General features: G+C 33.4%; 1 protein-coding gene across 1 annotated transcript in view; it reads right to left on the bottom strand.

Moving 5' to 3' along the window:
• The window catches only part of ZPLD1 (zona pellucida like domain containing 1), a 36,474-nt gene extending 32,601 nt beyond the window's left edge, over positions 1 to 3,873 (bottom strand). Inside the window, exon 1 of the mRNA XM_015821789.1 lies at positions 3,768 to 3,873. Coding sequence (XP_015677275.1) covers positions 3,768 to 3,873 — 106 coding nt within the window. The remainder of the gene's footprint in view (positions 1 to 3,767) is intronic.
• Positions 3,874 to 21,935: the final 18,062 nt, after the last annotated feature.

The following is a 21,935-nucleotide window of genomic DNA, read 5'->3' as shown; positions in this document are numbered from 1 at the left end:
AGAGGGGGGTCACTTTTACAATCTGTTCTTACTCCATTGTTGCTTCTCCACAGTCAGTTGTGAACAGTGGTCTATAAACACCCAAAACTCAGCATTTAATTTGTTTTACTTGAGTCTCTATAAAAATAAAAACAAGCATCTGTTTCCCCTAAATCAGAACATTCTTTTTATACATATCTATACTTTAAGATACATAAAAATGAAAGACTAAAAAAGAAAAGAAACACAAAGCAAACTAAATAAATAAAACAGAAATATAGTGAAAGTCACTTGATCCAAATTTTAAGCAGATCATTAAACCTTGATAACGCAAGCAGTATATTGATCAGACTTTCCATTATACTGATAGCCACTTTATAGATGGAAAATGAATACAGATTGTAATAATGGAGCTGTACTATCTTTCCAGCATTGAAGAATAAACTTTTTCTCCAATTATTGTCAACCATTTATAAACTCAAGTGTGCAGGATAGTTAGACATTATTAGTGGTAATAATGTCTAATTTATAGCCTCAATGTTCTATTAATATTGGGCAACAATACTGAAAAAAAGGTTTTTGTTTCAAAAAACATCATTATAGCAATAGCACTTAGACTTATATATTGCTTCATAGTGATTTACAGCACTCTTTAAGTGGTTTACAGATTCAGCATACTGCCTGCAACAATCTGGGTCCTCATTTTACCAACCTCAGAAGGATGGAAGACTGAGTCAACCTTGAGTCGGTCAGGATAGAACTCCTAAAGTACTGCATTCTAACCACTGTGCCACCATGGCTCTTTATAAAGTATGATAGTACTGGAGCAAAAACATTAATATATATTATTTATGGAGATTTTCAGTCATCCAAATCATGGTTGTTCCAAGGATGCTTTTTCAAAAGGCAATTAGACTTTCTTTGTTTTTCCTTGAAGACATTTTGCTTCTCATCGAAGAACTGAAGAAAACTGAAGAAGCTTCTTAGATGAGAAGTGAAATGTCCTCAAGGAAAAACAAAGAAAGTCCAGTTGCCTTTTGAAAAAGCATCTTTGGAAAATTAATGTATATTCTATAATGTGCATCCTATACCATTCAAAACTAATAGCTTTTCCAGTTCTCATAGATTTAATGGTATCATTGTTTGAAGACATAAAAGTTCACATAAAAGTATTATGTGACTAGGTGCAATATTTGAAAGACTATATTGTTTAAAATGTGATCATTATTTCTTATAAATGTTCTCCCAAACAATAATAATATGCAAAATATTTTTTAAAAAAATCTAGAAAGCTAAAAATCAAATTCCTACTGGGATTTCCTTATGAGGCATATTGAAAATGGAGTACATGGATTTATTTTGTTCCACACAAAGTGGACAGTCTTTCTATAAGTGAGAAATTAAAACCATAATCATTAAGACCACTATCATTATCATCAAAGATTGTCCTTCCTCTAATTCAGTCCTGTGGCAATAAACTTCTCCAAAACATCTGGTACAAATACTTATTCATGTAATAATCTACCTATAAACAAAAAACTGCTAGAAAAAGAATTCAGACGTTGTTGTTATTATTATTATTATAACAGCCATCCAGATGTTCAGACTGGATTTGGCATTTTTGTCTACCTATCAAATCCTTATCAAAGACCTGAGATAGGCAGATGTGGATGTTTGATGGTATTACAGATATCGTCACTGGATGGAAGCTGTTCCTAGTAAGGCCACCTTTTGCAATTGACTGATGGCGAATTTGTCAATGCCAAATTCCAAATTATTCCAAATTATTCCAAATTTGTCAATGCCAAATTATTATTATTATTATTATTATTATTATTATTATTATTATTATTATTATTATTATTATTATTATTATTATTATTTAGTTATCAGATGAGTTTGCCTCAGTAACTTTCATTTCTGAATTGTCAAAGGATGGGAGGAAGGCATCTGGAAAAAAATCATTATCATTTTTGCCTTCTGTTTGAGAGATCTCACTTGGCAAGAGTGAGAAATGCAGACATTTCACAAGAGCAGCACAGAAGGCTGGATCTACTGTTAAGTGGAAGTGGAAACCAGCTTCAAAATAACTTCTATTTCAAGCACCCACTCAAGCAGCAGTAAAAGCAAATGGCCCTTTTTTTCTCTCTGAATGCTGCTATAAGCTTATCTTGCTCATCGTTACAACAAATGTTTAGAAATTGGAAATTATCTCAGTGATAATTGAATAAATGGATTACTTCATTTTGAATTTGCTTGTTTCCTTTCAAAGGATTTTCCACATATGTAGCACAGCATTTATCACAATATTTAAGCAAAGTATTTCTTGTTTTATATGAATTAATCTTCAGAATCATCAGTTCTGCCATGTTTTGATTTAAAGCATTACATCAAGTTCTAAACTTCAGGTTCAAATTATGCACAAACTTTTATCTGCATGAATTCATTCATTCTAAAAGCTTGTAAATAATGTGAAAGAACTTTCAAGGCAATCGGAAGCCCTACTGAATTTTCTTGTTTTTCTTTTGGAGTTTGGAACCAGCTTTAGCTAGAGGTGCTCACTGATCAGAAAGGCGAGTAGATACTTTGTTTTTTCTGCCATCTCTATTTTGGACTAAAAATATATGGCCCATAAGCCAGCAGTTTGGACAGAAAAAAAATCATGTTTTCTGTTCCCCATTAAAGAATAAAGCAATCTAGAAGTAAAGAGATTACCATTTAATCCAGAATTCTAAATCCAAAATTAGCATCCCACCACGTCAAAAAGAAATCACAAATCATTTTCAGTTATTCATTATTAACTGCTCAGATTCACTAAGTGCTGTAGTTATTAAATTAGCATTTAATGAATTTTAAACTTCCTTCACAGCTCAATAATTCTATTTTATTTTGTAATTATCTTTTTTTCTGAGATTGTATAGACAATCAATTATTTTTAATATGCTATGCTGTTAATTGTATGGTATGTTTAATGTATAAAGATAGGATTAATCAAACCATCCTGAAGGTGTATTTTAATAGATCACTGCTTTTAAAATATGGCCGAGTTAACTTGGGAGCAGAAAGAACTCCACTAACCATTTATTGAACATGCCTCCCTTTGATTTAACAGTGTCAAGATGGCAAAAGAATGCAAATTTGTATCATTTAACATTCTGCCTTTAATTATTATGTACATAAGGCTCAAATAATCTATTCATACTCCTGACTTGGAATTTTGTAATGTTTATTGGGAAGGTCAATAAGACATTTTAATTGGGAATTACTGGCAGTTTTTAACCTTTCATGATCAAAACCTTTAATAATAATAATAATAATTAATAATAATAATAATAATAATAATAATAATAATAATAATAATAATAATAAAGTTGGAAGGGACCTTGGAGATCATCTAGTCCAACCCCCTGCTAATATTCTTACTTAATGGTAATCACAGAACTAGCAACCGTATCTATGGGTTTTGAATTCAGTCTTAAAAACAAAAATCATGAATTTTCTAATCATACATCTAGAATCTTCCACTATTATTGGAAAAATGTGTTGATGTATTAAACTCACTGTTTTAATGACAACATGAAACTCTTATTTTTATTTTCATTAGTAGCGGCCATACTTCAATGAAGCAGAGCATATATTTCTATGTTTCTTCAATGGAATTCAATCCCTTAATGAATACTCTCTATATGTTCCTTTGACTACAAAGGTTGGCATTTATTACAAGTAAGTATCCTTTCAAAGCAGGGGAATAAAAACTTTACGTTTAAAATATAGTAGTAAATACTTACCAGGAAACCTGCTATGTAAGATAGCATCACAGTTATATCCATTGAATTGTGCAGTCACTGACAGCAATTTTACAGACAGCAAAAGCAGGAGCCATATTTGTTCCATTGCAAAACCTAGGAAAATATTAGGCAGATCATATTTGAAATAGAAGGCTTCAGAACAGGATGCTATACTTGATCTGATTTTAGAAAGTCGACAGCAGACATGTCAAACTCGCGATGTCACGTGACGTCACACAACGTATTGGGACGGTTTTGTCATTGCCAGCAATGGGGTGGGCGCACCTTCTGGATGACGCATCCAGCCCACGGCAGTTTGACATCCCTGGTCTACAGTATAAGTAAAGTATTCTTATAGAATGTGAATGTCTGCTTGTAATTCTTTAATTAAGAAAACTCTATTTTCACTCTTCTTGCATTCCATTCAAAATATTTTATTTTATAATTTATTTTCTTTCAAAATAAAAAAAAAATTGTTTTAAATTCCTTTCTTTCTTACTGTGTACTTAATTCTATGTGGGACTGTGAATAAAATGTTTAAACATAATTCTTTTATTTTCAGACTTATGACAAAGAATGACTGGATTATTGTCAGTAGTGACAATTGATTTAATTGTTATATCACTTGTTACAATTGTTATATCACTGTTAAATATCACTGTTCAGGTCATTTAGAATAAATTAATAGTGACTAATATACAGGAAAGACTACCAATAAAAAGCTAGAACTGTTTAGTGTTTTGTTTAATAAAAATAACTGGCAATACATTTGTTAGGGAAATGCAAAATTAGCATTAACAAAATTAAGTAGATTATATAGAAGGTAGGCTTTCTGCTTTATCAGATAACATGATTCAGACAAAAAAGTGGAGCATACGAAAACACCTTATATTTTTATGTTTGCTATATCAATGATAAGCTTCTATGCTCATTTTTACCTGTTTTTATCTTCATTAATCAAATAATGAGAACCTATTTAGTGGTTGAGGCACCAAGCTAGAAGCCAAGAAACTGTAGATCTAGTCCAGGGGTGTCAAACTTGCCACGTCACATGACATGTCGCAATGTATCCTGACTTTTTTTCCATTGTCGGCAATAGGATGGGCGCGGTTTCGGCATGACGCATCTGGCCCATGGGCTGGCAGTTTGATACCCCTGATCTAGTCCCTCTTAAGTCAGGAAGGCACCTGTGTGACCTTGGGCCAGCCACTTTCACTTAACCCTAGGAAAAGGCAATGGCAAACCACTTCTGAAACTCTTGTCAAGAAAATTGCAGGGACTTGACCAGACAATCAACAAGAATAAATACTGATTCAGGGACACAGTAATAAAAATAAAATAATAGCAGATCAGAACTATAGTGATTTTATATTCTAATGATACAGTTCAAACAATTAATTAAATAAAAATCATATATTTGGTACGAGTACATTTCTCCTACTATCTGCTGGTTTTCATTGAAAAGAAATATCCAATATATTCTATTGTGTCAAAGGATAGTTAGAAAATATAGTGGAACAACAGTATTATGTAATTTTATATTTATCCAGATTCTTAAAATGTATTGTATTCAACATCCCAAAATTGCTTTTTATGTCTACTATCTAATAATATACCTCAATCACCCTGAGTGGCTCTACTGTAAGAAATGGGAAATCAATTAGGTCCAGTTTATTTTTTCCCAGAAATTCTCATGAGCACATCTGAGTCATGAACCAAGATTGAAATATTATTCATATGATGAAAATAAAAATCTATTAATAACATACAGATTTTATATTCAGATTAGGATTTATATTTATTAATATATAAATAATATTATAATATATTAGCATTACGACATTACACATTTTATATGTATCTGGTCCCATTTGGTTGGAAACATTTTGGTCCATGTAAATAAAAAACAAATGTTAAAAAATTAGTAGTTAGTAGAAATAATATATTTAGCTTTTTAATTCATAGCATATTGTCAATATTAAAAGTAGTATTTATAAACTGAAGAATTTATTATATAAGGTATTATTCCTAATTATCAAAAAAAAATCATAAGTTTTATCACAGTACTACCAAAACCTTATAAGTGTCTTTCAGTTAATAACCTCACCAACAACACAAAACAGCCACCATTATTTGTTCAGTATAATCAGTCTATTATACTGTTCAGAAACAATTTTTAAAATACTATATATGAAACATGATATTATTTAAGTATATTTATTAAGATCTCATCAGTATTGAAGCAATAGAAAATAATACCACTATACTGAGTACTCATAATAAATATAAGTAAATTCAGCTGGAGCTACTCCCACTCAGATGTGTTTGGATTTCCATTCTTATTTCTTCATGGTTTTGCTTTGACCTTTTCCAAAGGTGTATGTTTTGGGAATATTTCTGCAATTACTAATAAGTACATATACTGGTACAGCTGGATGTGTGGATGCTGAAAAGGAGCAAATGTCATTGTACTCACAGCTGCCATAATTAATTAACATTTTTAAATGCTCTGCATATTTCATTCTAATGAAACCACTTTGCTAAATTGGAAGCGGTCTAAAAACTTTGTGTAGTTTCCTTTGGGGATGACCCATAGATCAACATCAAATGCATGCAGATGGCTTTCAGTCTGACTGATACAATCTTTGGGATTAGAGTTTTGTGGAAGAAAAGCTGTTGCTGCTATCTCTCAAATAGTCAATACCAGATTGGAAAAATAAATACTATTCAGAGAGCATGCAAAGATTCATAGGGTCAACATTCACTAATTGCAAATGTTTCTATAGATCAAAGTAATTGTCATGGTGCCTTTAATTATTCTGTATATTTTTGAGGAAATAAACAAGAATATGAATATCTGTCTTTCATTAGCAGATGAAGGTTTAGCAATAATAATTATAATTCATTTTATTATTAAATTATGGCTATTGTATTATTGATATTGCATACCTTTCTTCTCTGAGTTATAACAACTGAAATAATATAAAAGCAGGTAGAATAACTAATATAAATGTGAAGTCATTTTTTCTGAGTTTGAATGAAAAGGCTGCACCCCATTATTGCTTCACAGGTAATTATGATCTCAGGATTGGGAATATAAAATGTTGCCTTTGTTCATATAAAATCTAGCTGTAGCATTTCATATCCCAATCTAAACAACCAAAGTCATGAGTACCTCTGATATTTGTGTTTTCTGATATTTCATTAAGTATATAAAAACATTTCTTAGTTTTCATTATTAAAAAGTCAAATTTCATGTTGATACTTTTTTTAAAAAAATGTCTATTTTTATAGAATTTATTTATTTTAAATCTTGATCAGTATTCATTTTGGATTTAAGAGATACTTTGATCCTGGAAGCAATTGTTGAAATATGCTTTGCCTAGTTCAAAAGGTGCTTAATTTAGCATCAAATGTTCTGTATAAATAATATGAATATGAAAAAACTGTATGTACACTTTATTTCTTGAGAAAAATGAAAATCTTCCCAGAATACAGTGAGGTTTATTTCAAATTCATCTTTTCTGTCACTTAAAATGTCCTTTAAAAATTTCAGAAACTCAATGATAATTGGTTTATTATTCTTCCAATTACTGGATTAATATCCAGCAGTGACAGTGGAATCTTGTTTTAAAATCTCACATTATAACGTTCTTTTCTTTGCACTTCTAATTTGGGTACATGTTAGACTGATAGCATAGTTGACATACAGACATCTGTTCTCCCTGATTCACGGAGTTTTTTTTAGATCTTCATCATCATCTCAAAATGACTTCCACAATAAGGCCCTTCTCTGAACAAAAAAGTCCCGCTACCCAACTAGATTTCAGAAGCACCAACTGAAAAGAAAAACAAACATTTCTGCCCATTGGAACTTTGACAGAAATTGATTTCACAATGCCCATTATAACTTCTAACATTGAATATAAACTGCATGATAGTGAAAAAAAGTTCAAAAACTGTTCACAATCTTTGATGTTTATTTAAAAAATGAGGTACTATTTTAAGTGGCTTCTATAAAAAGTCACTTACCCAAATCCTGTGTACCTGCTGAATTAGCAATACTCCATGTATCCTGTTCTGCTACATGTAATCAAGTGTTAAACATCACAGCTTAACAGAACCTTTGCAGAAAAATTCACCAGTTCCTCAGAAGAGAAAAGAGGTACCCATTATGGATTTTTTATTATTAATAATTATTTATTTAATATTTAGGTATGTCTGGATTTTAGATTGAAAGCTCTGTCAGGTCTGAAAAAAATTAAGTGTCTTCATGCTCCGACTGAAAGTTGAGTAGGTTCTTTATGATAGCTTTTTTTCTGTTTTGTATCCCACCCATCCCCCCCTTCTCTTTTCTGATGCTTTTGATCTCCAGCTTTCCAAGGTAGAAATATTTCAACAGGTCTGTGTGGGGTAAGCAATCAATCTGGAGATATTATTCTGTCATCAGCACATTGAAAGAAAGTCTTATCTGTAGGAAAAAAAGATAAAAAGAGGAAAGAAATGAGCAGAGAGATAATATCGGTCACTAGCTCGCAAGGTTATCACTACACTGTTGTGCTTTGTGAGAAATTTCTAACTTCTTTTCAGTAGTGTTCATAGTCTACAACAGAGTGGGAAGGAATGAAAATGCATTCGGTACTGAGATCAAATGAGATATAGGGCAGAATTTTTACTGTAAATGTCATTGAAATAATATTTACTGTTTATTATAAACTAGGACAGATTTAATATGATTTGCATTTGTAGATAATTTGTATTTGCAAAATAAACCAACTTTAAGACATTATTGTCTTTTTACATGTTTCCAAATCTGTATTATTAATGTAGTGATGCGTAGTACTTGAGAATTTATATACAAAATTGTATCAGTTCAAAGAAACTCTATACAAAACAGCACACAATGCTAAGATTTGTCTATGGAGATTCACAGTCATCCGGGTCATGGTTGTCCCAAAGGTGCTTTTTTCACAAGGCAACTGGACTTACTTGTTTTTCTTTGAAGACGTTTTGCTTCTCATCCAAGAAGCTTCTTCAAGGAGCTGAAGAAGCTCCTTGGATGAGAAGCGAAATGTCTTCAAAGAAAAACAAGAAAGTCCAGTTGCCTCATGAAAAAAACCACCTTTGGGATTGCTAAGATTTCTTTACAAGAAAATTGTTTACACAATTTTATGCCGATTTTTAATTCACTTTTGTGGGATGGAAATGGGAAGGGGAAAAAAATCTTTATTTGAAAATACAATAATCTGATAGAAAATGAAACTGAGTTTTTCAATATGCATTGTCAGAAGGGATGAAAGGAATTAACAGACAGAATAGGTTATTTCTGCCTTAGAAAGATTTAAGCAATGATTTCATCCCTAAACCCTCAGGATCTTTCTTCAAAATAATTCTTCAAAATAATTCTTCAAAATAATACCAATTAAAACTAAGGTGGCCCTCTGACCAATAGATATTATACAATTCTGATGAAATAAAATGGATAATGTAGATAATAAACTAAAGTTTAATGTATAAAAATAGACCTGTAGAAAAAGCCATTTTAATTGGGATAGTCAAATATCCAGCCTAATATGGAATGTCAGTCCAGAAGGAATATTTTCCACTTGGTTCTCAAGCAAAATTTAAAAGAATGGGATGTAGGAGCAAAGAGTTCTATAGTGTAGAATTGGAAAAATACAAATAGCTGTTTTTGTTTTCCTAAAGTGTTAAGAAGAAATGAAATAAGGAGCACTTCATCAGGTTTTTTGAAGTACAGTTCTTTAATACAGATAGAAACTCTAATCAATTTGGCTAAGCTTGAAAAACTAAGTGGTGACTTAGTTAATGTTTGACTGGAACACTTAGTCTTCCAGTCAAACACTAACTAAGCCATCAAGAAAAATTAGGTTTGTGGGCTAGAAGAGCACAATGGTAAACCATTTCTGTAATATTGTTAGGAAAGCTGCATGGCCATGCATTCACAGATACTGAGCTGAACTCAAAATAGAATTAACCTTTTATAGTGTTATCAATATTTTTATGTTCACTATTCAACAGTTTTGTTCTATTTCATTTTTTCTTAATACTTAATTTTTACTCTGATTATTTCTTTTCACTTCTTAGGGCTTACTTTAATCAAATGCAAGTTTATACACATTTTATTTTTAAAAGGAAAAAAAATGCTACTTCCTGACCAATAAAAATGTACAGAACTACTTATAAATGCCAATAATAAGGTAGATCCTACCTACATGCTTGTAATCTATGTAGTCTTCTCTTTATAGATCTTGCACAGGAAGAAAAAAACTGAGTCAGGAGGGAAAAAATATCTCAAGTACTTGTTTTTATAATTAGAGCCAATAAGAATAAAAATTCATGTAAATGGTGGAATGGTTGTTCCCCTATAAAATAATAAATAATCTTCTTATCTTACAATTTCAGAAATTGTTCTGCAGGCATACATAATATAATTCGTACTCTGAGTTTCTCATTGAAAGTTCAAAATCATTTTCTCATTTCAGCCAAAGATCAGATTCTGCAATTAGGAAAAACATGGATTTATTTTTCTTTTCCTTTTTTTTCCCAGCTTCGGCTTCACACAAAGAGATGCCTGATTAAATGACTTGCTGCCAATGGAAAAAAAATAGAATAGAAACCCACCAACTAATATATACATCTTATATGTAAAAAGCAAGCTAAATTAAATTTCATAATCCTGCTAAATTTTTTCAAAACTTCACAACCCTAAATAACTTATCATTATCTCTCATGGTTTCAGTTATTGTTCTTCCTTGCTAAATAGTTTATGAAAAATTGTAATCATATGGGTTCCATTGGAAAAATTATGATGGGTGGCCATGAGTTCTTTATTGAGGAAAGTCTTATTTCTGTTATTTAACTAGCATAAAAGTCACTATATGTTATCAAAATTCAGAATTTCAAAGGCAGTTATTAGATAGGTTCCATCACTTTTATCCCTTCTGAGCAACTCAAATATCCCTCTGAATGCTTCTCTTTTTTCATATTTAACCAGCAGCAGAGATTCATTATTTAGAATGTTTAATTTATCACTTGGGGGAGGGGAATAGGAGACATGCATGCTTTGTTCATAGGGACTGAGTCAAAAGAAGGAAAGGGTTGTTTTAATTTTATAGTGTGCTAGATGTGACTGATCTTTTTGAAAAATGCAGAATGATTACTATGATACAAAAAACAGGACAGATTTTATTTCTCGGAAAAGCTTCTAAGTTACCAAGATGGTAGACTGCTGTAACATCATCATCATCATCAAGTTGGAAGAGACCTTGGAGGTCATTTAGTCCAACCCCCTGCTCAGGCAGGAAACCCTATAACATTTCAGACAAATGGCTGTCCATTCTCTTTTTAAAAACTTCCAGTGTTGGAGCATTCACCGCTTCTGGGGGCAGGTTGTTCCACTGATTAATTGTTCTAACTGTCAGAAGATTTCTCCTTAGTTCTAGGTTGCTTCTCTCCTTGATTAGTTTCCATCGGTTGCTTCTTGTCCTGCCTTCAGGTGCTTTGGAGAATAGCTTCACTCCCCCTTCTTTGTGGCAGCCCCTGAGATATTGGAACACAGCTATCATGTCACCCCTCATTCTTCTCTTCATTAGAATAAACATTCCCAATTCCAGCAACCGTTATTTATATGTTTTAGCCTCTAGTCCCATAATCATCTTTGTTGCTCTTCTCTGTACTCTTTCTAGATGGGTTGTACTTCACAAAAACTGGTAAAATATATTTGATCAAAACATGGTACAATTAAGAACATTTTAAACTATATGTAAAACTAAAAATCCTGCAGTAATGGCCATATGGTTTAACAGGGCCATTTAAGCAATACATACGGTTCCTATAGATTTGTGATCTATAAAAATGAACTGCTGCTGAAATAAGGCCTTTTAAACAATTGAAAATAGTAAAAATAACATGGCTTACAATATTCATCATCTTCACTGTTAATACACTAAGAGTATAGAAGTATGGGAAATAAAAATTAAAGTGTAGATGGTCAAATATGATTTAATAGATAATAAACAACTGGAGACATCTCATGCAGAAGGAAGACAGCAACTGAAAAATAGTTCAAAAGGAACAGACTTAGTTAAAAGCAAACAGAAATTGCACTAAATGCTAAGCATATCTATTCCTTTTCAGATGTTCAAATAGATAAACTTGGCATTACTGTAGAAAGCAACTAGGATAAAATAAAATAGAAAAAAAATAATGGCAATGACGCTGTTAGTACCTACTAGCATGGTCTTAACCAAAAAGGTGTGAAGGATATTTTCCAAAAGCAAATTTCAGGTGTTTTAAAAACCATAAAATCCTAATGAATTACTCAAACATTTGCTATGAGATAAAATCTGTCAAGCATGGTCTTTCCAAGAAATTCTCTCTTGCATTACTGAAAATATTGTCCTTTAGAGGATAAATAAAAATACAAGAGAATCACCAATCCTCAATGGTACTAATATAGTTGAAAAAATGGAAATAGAAGACACATTGGTGAAATAAGACTATAATTCTTCCTGTTAAAGAAAGCAGAAAGTATATTTTAGTAACCTGAGAGCAATAATAAGTAGATTCTCATGATAGAAACCTAATGGGGGGAAAGGTCAAGATAGGTTGGATTTCTTAAAATAGATTTTAAAACCACAATTGAAAATAGTTTCCTTGAAGTCAGGACAGCAGAAGATGGTACTATGGCTACAAAGCTTAGTAAAGATCTGAAACACAAAACAAAATGTAAGAAATAGAGATTTGGATCACAAAAGAAGAGGCTAGATCAGTGGTTCTCAACCTTTTTAATGCCGCAACCCCAACCGGTCGTAAGTCGAGTACTAAACAGGTCGTAAGTCGATGACTAAACCGGTCATAAGTCGAGGACTAAACTGATCGTAAGTTGAGGACTACCCAACCAGTCGTAAGTCGAGGACTTTCCCTGCCCGGAAGCGCCGCGCATGCGTGGTTCCTCCCCCTGCGCCGGCCGAGGCGTAGCTGGCAAGCAGCAGAGACAGAGCAGGCCGACCACCAGCTGGCCCAGCCCAAGGGAGGTAAGGCACCTGCCGGAAAAGGGGGAAAAATGGCGGACAAAAAAAATGGCGGACAAAAAAAATGGCGGACAGCCTTGCTTGGCAACCCCCATGAAATGGTCGATTGACCCCAAATGGGGTCCCGACCCACAGGTTGAGAACCACTGGGCTAGATAGATAGTATGTAATGCTAGAACTTCTTTCTTAACAACTGTCTTAAGCTTCCCTCATTCCTAAGGCAAGGCCTACATTTCTTTAAAAAACCAATTTGAATTCTGTATCTAGTTCTAGGTACTATTTATGAATCATTCAGAGAAATTAGAAAAGGTTCAAAAAGGGCAATGTATTTGAACAGGGATTGGAAAATAAGATCTGTGGAGGAACTATGTTTATTCCTAAGGAAAAATGGCCAACAAAGGAGAGATATGATATTAAACTTGAAATATCTAAACCCAAAAAATAATGGTTTTATATTATGGGAAGGCTGATTCCTAATAATAACAGCAGTTCATGTCCTAGAGAGGTGGTATGTCTGCTTCATTGGTTATATTCAAGTGAAGGCTAGGAAACCATCTCTTGGGATCCTTTAATTGGGTTCTTCTACTGAACAAGATCAGATTCAGTGTCCCAAATAGACCTCCCAACTATATGATTCAGAGATAAAAATAGTGGCAGCCCTCAGCAACCTGTTTTTGTGCAATTAAATCCCAGTTGAACATTAACACAGCACTGTGCTGAATACATGTGAATATTCCTTCTGAAGAGGTAAAACACAATTTCTCACAGAAAATTTCAGCCTTTTTTAAAAAGATTTTTCACAAGGTGTATAGTATATAATACAAAAGCAGATCATAAAGGTACAAATAATAAAATTAGCAAATTAACATCTTCAACATCATCAGACATACATCACAGTAGCAAATGTATGCCTTTACCACAGCCCATAAATAAATAAATAAAATCTGTTTGTGATTGCCAAATGATAAACATTTTGTACTACTTAGATCTTGTGAGATAAATATTTTATAAAAAAAGAACTATATTTATTCATTACCACTAGCAGAATATTGAGTTCTCAACGTGTCAAAATAAATGGAAATCAAGTCCCTATTCTATTGATTCCTTTAAATACATAAAACAGTATCAGCTATTCCATTCCCAAATAATTTCAACTTCGTAAATTGCTTATATTTTTATTGCTGTATGGTCTTTACTTATAAAGAAAGGAGTTTGCTATGTAACCAGCAGAGAGTTCTTTAGGCCCTTTCATGGCAACTGTGAACAGATATTGTAAGCAGAACTAATAGAACGGCGTATAACTGTCTCATATATCACAAGAGTAGAAAGCAAAAGACAGACTTAGCTGTATCTGAAATATGTCTATTACAAAGTTCTTTGCTCATTATTGGCAGACATTTCTTTTGTTTTCAGATGTCCATGAGGGACTCTGAATGCTTACACCTGCACTTTGCTTGATATTAGTAATTCTAATATCTAATTCTAACTTTCCAGAAAATTTTATAAGATTTAGTTTCTTTTTTCCTTTCTTCCCTGAACAATTTGAAGTGGTGTTTCTTCATATTCTCATATCATAGAGAATGCCTAAAGTTGGCCAATAGTATAAACAAATAAATAAAAACATGATATTCAGAACACTTTGCTAAAGTAGAGGAGACAAAGGAGACAAAGCAATATTCTTAATCAAATAAAAGACTAAAAGTTTTTCACTCGTTCTCTAATACTAAACAGTCGCAGTCATTGAACTGATTAAAGTTTCAGAAAGCATAAAATATGGCACGATATAAGATCCATCTTTGTAAACATAATTTCCTGTTCATTGAAAAAATGTGGTTTGATAAGCTATTATTCAAAAGAGCTACAGACATATCTCAGTTAATGGTATGATAGAAAGAACAGTGAGTATAAGCTTAATATAGTTATTTTTTTTAAAGAAACACTTTTACCTTCAGCTAAATAAATCAATTTAATTGGCATTAATGTTATTTTAAAAAACTGAATGGATTGATACTCATTTCATTATTTCCTATATCATCTTTCTTCCTGTTGAAAGTTTTATGACATGGGTGATGCTGAGCCAAAGTAAAAAGTAGTCAGGGCTTTTCTGGTATCTCCTTTTTTCTCTTTTTCTCTTCTTATCAGAAAAAGGGCAGATTACTGTTACCAGGGTTCTGAATTACTTGATTGCAAAAGGGTTTTAAACATTATATTAAAGGCTATATGTTACAAGTAGTCTTTGACCTACAGTGGTAATTGGGAATGGAATTTCCATTGCTAATTGATCAGGTCATCCTTTACTGATAAAGTAATCCCATTGCTATCATTCAGAGAGGATCAAGTGTCATAAAGCAAGGACCTTCTCACAACTTCCTACCTGCTTCAGTAAGAAGGGAAGCTACAGGAAGTGGCAAGTCACAGGTGCAATGCAAGCAGGCTGGCAGGCAGATACTGGTAGGGTCTGCTGCCAAGTGCACAAAGGTGCATGGGTGGCCGGCATGAGTGCAGCAGGGCCAGATAGGGTGCACAAGTGTAAGATAGGGTGCACAAGTGTGAATAGAAGTTCAACTTGATGCAAGCACAGTGAAGACAGGGGTGGCTGCTGCCAAGTGCGTGAAGTATGCAGGTGGCCACTATGGGCAGAGGGATGTTGGAGGCACAATTGTTTAGTGGATTTGAAAAATGACAACAGCCTTTTCATAATGTAAATCTTAAATGTGTTGTATATTTTTCTTCCTAATTTTTTATTTAAATAAAGAAATTTATCCTAAGCCACAATCTCATTCCTTTCCGTGATTATAATTAAGAAACTATTAAAACAGGAAAGTCTATTATTTAACTATGATCCCAATTATTTACATTTTCTTGAGCTCTAATTGGTAAAGACCCCAAAAAACAAAACAAATAAAAAACAAAACTCACTTGTCCAAGTTTTTAAAAATTGTTCTGACACTGAGCAATCTTTTTTGGTGTTTTTTTTTCCAGGGACATTTTAAACTATTTTGAAAGTTAACTTTCTTTTGTCCTCTTCTGAAACGTAATGTTTTTTGAGCCTTGAGATATTGATGGCCTTTCAATATTAAAAAGCCATATTAAAATTATCGCTGTTGTCTAACTTCTGTATCCTTAATCCTTAAATTGCTCAGACATTGCTGCTCTTTCTTTTGGCCAAGAAACAAACAGCCCATTAGCTACTTTGGAGCATAGACAGATTCTCCCATTGAAATGATTTCCAACACACTTGCAGGTGCTGAACAACATCTCTCTGAGGGGAAAAAGAGAGAGAAAGCAATACAGAGGAGATATTGTTCTCTAAAAGATTTCCTGGTTTCACATTTTCTGAAGTATACTGTTAAACTACTGAAAGAGCTTCACTCACTTGATTTGGCACTCAGGAGAAAGTGTAATGGACTACTAATCAGACCAAAAGCAATAAGCATTTTATATTATATTGCAAAGGACGATGTTTACATTTTAAAAAATGGTATTGAGGACAAATTCTAGGATCTTTTTTTAAACAAAGAGAATGATGAGTTCCCCCCCCCCGCATTCTTGAACAGCTACCCTTAATAATGTTTCTTTAAGCTTCAGTAAATAATGCCAGTAGGAGGCAGAACAGCAGCAACTAGATGATACATTTTCATCATTGTAGCTACTCAAATTTGGCATTCCCCCTTTTACTTAAACAAACTCAAGCATAAACAAATAAGTAATCAAAATTAGCTTATGTATATTAGCTCAGTAGGCATCAGTAGAAAACTAAACTGGACTATCTTGTTCAAAAATGAGTGGTGGAAAAGATATGTTGTCATTGAATTCTATGAGTAGATTTATCAACCAAATCAAGTGTATATAATTTATAGCAGGGACTTAACAAGGGAATTTTCCTTTGCTTGATAGTGATTATTTCTATGCAGAATACAAATATATTATCTCAAGAAAGCTTCTTACGTCTGTGAAGCATTTTATGCAATTTTAAAAGTGCTGGATACTGTTTTCAGTGGAGCTCATCCCCAAGCATTTATAGGAGTGCAAGCTTAATTACAACTGTACTGGGAATTGTACTTTAGTCTGTGCTCAATCATAAGTAACTGAAAAGCATGGAGGGGGGTCCAGAAAGAGAAAGCTATGAAATAAATACTAAAATAATTAAATGTTTGCATTCATATAAAAATAATATCTCTGAAGCAGAAATTAAAGTCTTTACTATTCTGCAATATGTTTATACAGAGTAGCCGATATTATTACATATTTTATATATACTGCAAGGGGCACCATGAGAGTGCAGATTATCCATCATCTGGTGTAAACCACAGCAGATGACCAATTGACATGAAGCTATTACATGTGAGTAAAAGAAATGCGTGTCATGCAGCTTAGTGTCTAGTCTCTGGCAAATCTCTCAGGAGCAACTTCAAATGGAAACAACTTTCAAACATCAATGGATGTGAAGTGTTTTTCCCCCTAGCCTTTTGCAGTATTTAAACCATCAGAAAGGGTTCTTTGTTCTGTTCATAAAAGTTGAGATTTGCACTACATTCACAAATGTCCTATGTTGTGAGATGGATATTTATTTCCTTTTGCTTTTTCCTGAAATGTGGTTGGGTATATCTAGCTTATATTTTAAAAAGAAAGAAAAATGCCCTTTTTTACAACCAGATCTTGAGCTGTTAGGAAAAAAACCAGCATGACTGTATGGCCTAAAAGGCTGAGTTCTCTTCTGTCTGTTATGAGGCAGTGGTGCTGTGCTTACATCACTCACAAATTAAGGAAAGCAACAGAGATGATCCAGCCTGTCACCTGTCAGCTGGACTAAATCTGATTATGTCTCTAGCACAAACCAGGCCAAGCCTGTTTTGAAAAGTAGCTAACCAGCTGCAGACACAGAAGAGGGAAAGAGAAGGAACTATAGCTAACAAGAAAGCCCCATCCTCTGCTAACGCTGCAAGGGAATGACTGTGTTGGCAGCAAGTCCATTTCTGTTCTTAGACCTGGCAACATCCAGATATAGCCTGTGGCTGGAAAGAAAGGAAAACAGAGTTCAACACATAGTAATTGTTTATTGCTCTGACCAAAATCTGGCTCACCTAAAGCAACCAAATTACTTTGAAAGTACAACATAAATGTATTAAGCACGCAAACTTCTACAGTGCACATCAAACTCCCAGCAAGCATTGGCAGCCCTGAGCAATAGAAGAAACACAGATTATATATTGTGATCTACTACACTGCAAAAACAAGACAAAGAAAAAGGCAGACACGATGTAAATTACAGCATGACTTTAGAATGCTTTTGATAAATCCATCTTGGTTACCTTACTATTATTTATCTCTTCCTATTGGCCATAATATCTTTGAGATATGGTCAGTTGATATTTATTTGTCAAATTTATAAACAATTTATAATATAAAAATTCTGGTTCATGGGTCACTGTTATCCACCTGATTCTTCCTCTGATTGCCACTCATGGTCAACTCAGCTTGCTAAGAATACTGTATGTTCTTACAAAGGCATTTCAGCAATTAGTATCTTGAGAAGGCATCTCATAGGTTTGGCAGTGAATGCAGTTCAGATGTGTGCTGAGTCATGCAAAATCTGCTATTAGGAGAAGCAACAGAATCTGCAATGCAAGAACTCAGCTGTCTTTTCTGGATTAAATCAACTTCCAGGACTAGAGCACTCTCAAGACAGCATTAAACTCAGTGCACCTCTAAAACAACAGGTCTAGCATTCTTTCTAAAAAATAATAAGTCTGTATACACAAGGAGACTGAATAAAACTTAAGAAGTGCTTTGGAAAATACTGGTCAAACTTTACTCAGACAATGCTTTGCAGAAGCAGCCCAAGTTAATTTTATCATGAAATGCAGTGCCCAATGACCAGAAGGGAGAGACCATGCCCACAGCAGCCAATAGAAACTAGGCAGATCGAAATTACTAACTGAGTCATCTGCTACTTCTTCAATGAGGCATACTAGATCACATCAATGGCAAAAAATGTTTTGAGAAAACAGAGAAAACACTACATTGAAACTGGGATATCTAAAGATAATTGTAACCTATTTACAGTCATAAACAGAAGCATCTTTACTGCTGTTGCTCCATTTAAAAATCTAGGAATATGTACTTCCCACCTTCAGAAACCAGGCAAATTTCACCATATAATATCTGTATCTTATTTCATTTTCATGTAAGCTATTACCAGTTGGAATAATTTAGAACTAGGAGCAGGAATGAGCTTGTTGCTTGATGCTACTCATTTTGCATGATTCCTGTCTACTACGCATAAACTGTAGTCTTGTAGCAAGCAATAATTGAGAGAGTTGGAATTACATCTTGTTGTATCTGCAAAGATGACACTTTCAGTTGGCAGAAGTGCTGCCTTTTGTGTCTGTCACAAGGTTTTTCTTCCATCCTCTTTTAAGCAGTATGAGGGGAAAAAGCAAAAACTCTCTTGCCTGAATTTTGCATACTGCAGAGAGGTACTCCAGGCTGCCCAGTACCGTAAAGAAGAGAAACCATTGCAAAAGGAGCATTTCATTTAATTGTGTTTCATTTTGTTTACCAGCGGAAGTATTCCAATCATCAAGCATTCAGCTAGAACTGGCAGTAAAAGAAAGCAGAAAGCTCTTTTCAGCTGAAGCTGGCTTGGGTGTTTCGCACAGAGAAATCCCTTCATGGAAATAGCCAAATAGATTTGCCTTTTTCAGACAATTGAGACAAAGAATCCACTCTGTCCTTGGAAGTTTTGGCATTCTATTCCATCCATAAACATAACATTTAAAAGTGATCATATGTATAACCTATAATTTACATTTTCATATGTTGTCCAAAAAATATGTTTCTTTGTTTATATTTTTATAAATCAAATTCAGAGGCTGCTCAGTTCATAGCTATACAAAATACAATGCAATGCAATGCAATACAAATGGAAGAGATTATAATGTGGAGATGGATATACCAAGACATTGGTAACATTCTCACAATAGTCATATTTCTTATCATAGCATATGGGGGGGGGGAGTAAGACTTCAAATCCCATTTAAATAATGGCTGTGTAGGGGACTACTCAAATCTCCAGAGGAAACTATTCTATAGGACAGGCTTTTCCACCATGAAGGCACTCTGGTTAGGTTTTAGGAAAAAGGCAGTCCTTCAGATAGCATATACTAAATAATGTATAGGTCACAAGCAGCATCTTGAAGTCTGATTGTGTTGTACCTCCTTCTCCTTCTTACAGTTCGATGAATTAAGGAAGTGTCTGTCTCAGGCAGTTCCAAATGTTATCTCAACATCCTGGACTTAAAAAATGTTTTATCCCTTATTATCTTAGCAATCTTCATCTAGGTAATTTTCCTTACACAATGTGTCTAAAGCATGACTAAACATGAGAAAGATTCATAATTCATTCATAATTCATGCACAAATGAACCAGGCAAAGTTTCTCCTGGTCACAACAGTTTTAAGTCCAGGTATATTCACACGTTGCCTACTAGTTAGTGAAGTATTACTCCATTCAGAATTGAAGATAGAAAGTTTTTTATACTGAGAGGACCCAAAACACAGATCTACTCAGTCTTATCAGGTTTGAGCTTAAATTTGTTCCAATCCAGATCTCAACAGCCTTAAGATACTTTGACAAAACCTTAATGGCTTGTTGGTCCAGAGCTGAAATGGAAAACTGGATATTCTCATCATATTAAAGATATTTGACTCCATGCCAATGGGTTATCTCAGCCCCTGGCTTCATGTAGATGTTAAATAGGAAAAATTGTTGTGTTGAATCGTGTGACATCCTAACATCAAGGCCTTCAGGCTCAAATTCTTTCCTCCCTCAACACTGACAAGAACCAAAAGAACCAAAAGAAGGAAACCACTACACCATTCAGACCATTCTTAATCTTTCCAATCCCAGTCCAGGATAATGTAATCAATAACATGGAAAGCCACTGAGAAGTCGAGCAGAAAAAGGACAATTGCACCATCACTATTCAGAATTCCTACAGATAATTCTCAACTATGATGAATGTCATCTTTGTATAATGAAATGAAATATAGTAAATGAAATATAGTAAATGAAACCCAACTAAAAGGGTTCCATATAATCTTTATCCAGAGTTCTAAGGGTCCAATCAAACAACAGATGACAAATGTATATGTTATATGCAATGTTCCATTCCAATATTTTTCAGACACTATCCAAGGAGTACAGAGAAATCTCTCAATCAACCCAAGGAATTTTCTTGACTTAGTTTTGTAGATGACAAGTGTCATTTATTACATTTCAGAGACTAATAAATATACTACAGTAAGGTTTTGAGAATTAATCAATCAACCCTTAATTTTTTAATCTTTCTGGTGCTTGAAAACTCTTGGGCTTTTTTTGCTATAACAAATGTCATTTCCTGTCCGGAAAATAGGATAAACAAAATCCATTGGCTGGCTGACTGGCTGAGCTTTATTGTGGCAATAAAAAAAAATCCAATGTAATGAGAAGATACTAATCTTGCTTTAGTCTTATTTTGACAAGCCAATTTCATTTTCATTTCATACAAATACTCTTACTGTTCCAAATAAATAAAAAATACTGAGCAATAGTACAAAATAGAGACAGACAGACAGGCCACGGATATATTGGTTGTTGATGAGAGAATTTGCCTATGACCTTGTCATTATTAAGAATATTGCTTCAAGGGCCATTATAATGCCAGTATAAGCCTCTATACAAAATTCTTGCTAAGTGTAATAATAAAAACAAAATGCTATTATGCAAAATGAAAACATTACAAGCCAGAATGATTATAGTACTGTATCTTGTTTGTACATTTTTACAATCAAAAAGGGGAAAGGGGGCACTTCAAGAATCAATATTATACCATTTAATTTCTCTCCCACAACTTGCTATATTATTTATTAACAACTTTATTCAAGAAAAATCCTTAAAAATTACATTTCATATAAGATATCCGGGGGGACTGATTCTGCATAAGTAAATCTTAGTAATTTTTATGTCAAAGTGCTAGCTGATCTTACTACTTAAACTGCACTACTCACATTTTCTGAGGTATATTATTCTCGTTGTTTAGATGAACTGAATGTAATGCTCTCTTTTATACAG

Source organism: Protobothrops mucrosquamatus, unplaced genomic scaffold (assembly GCF_001527695.2).
Source record: "Protobothrops mucrosquamatus isolate PMUCROS unplaced genomic scaffold, P.Mucros_1.0 scaffold1400, whole genome shotgun sequence".
In the NCBI taxonomy this organism is placed as follows: domain Eukaryota; kingdom Metazoa; phylum Chordata; class Lepidosauria; order Squamata; family Viperidae; genus Protobothrops; species Protobothrops mucrosquamatus.
This window is presented reverse-complemented; position numbering and strand designations above follow the sequence as displayed.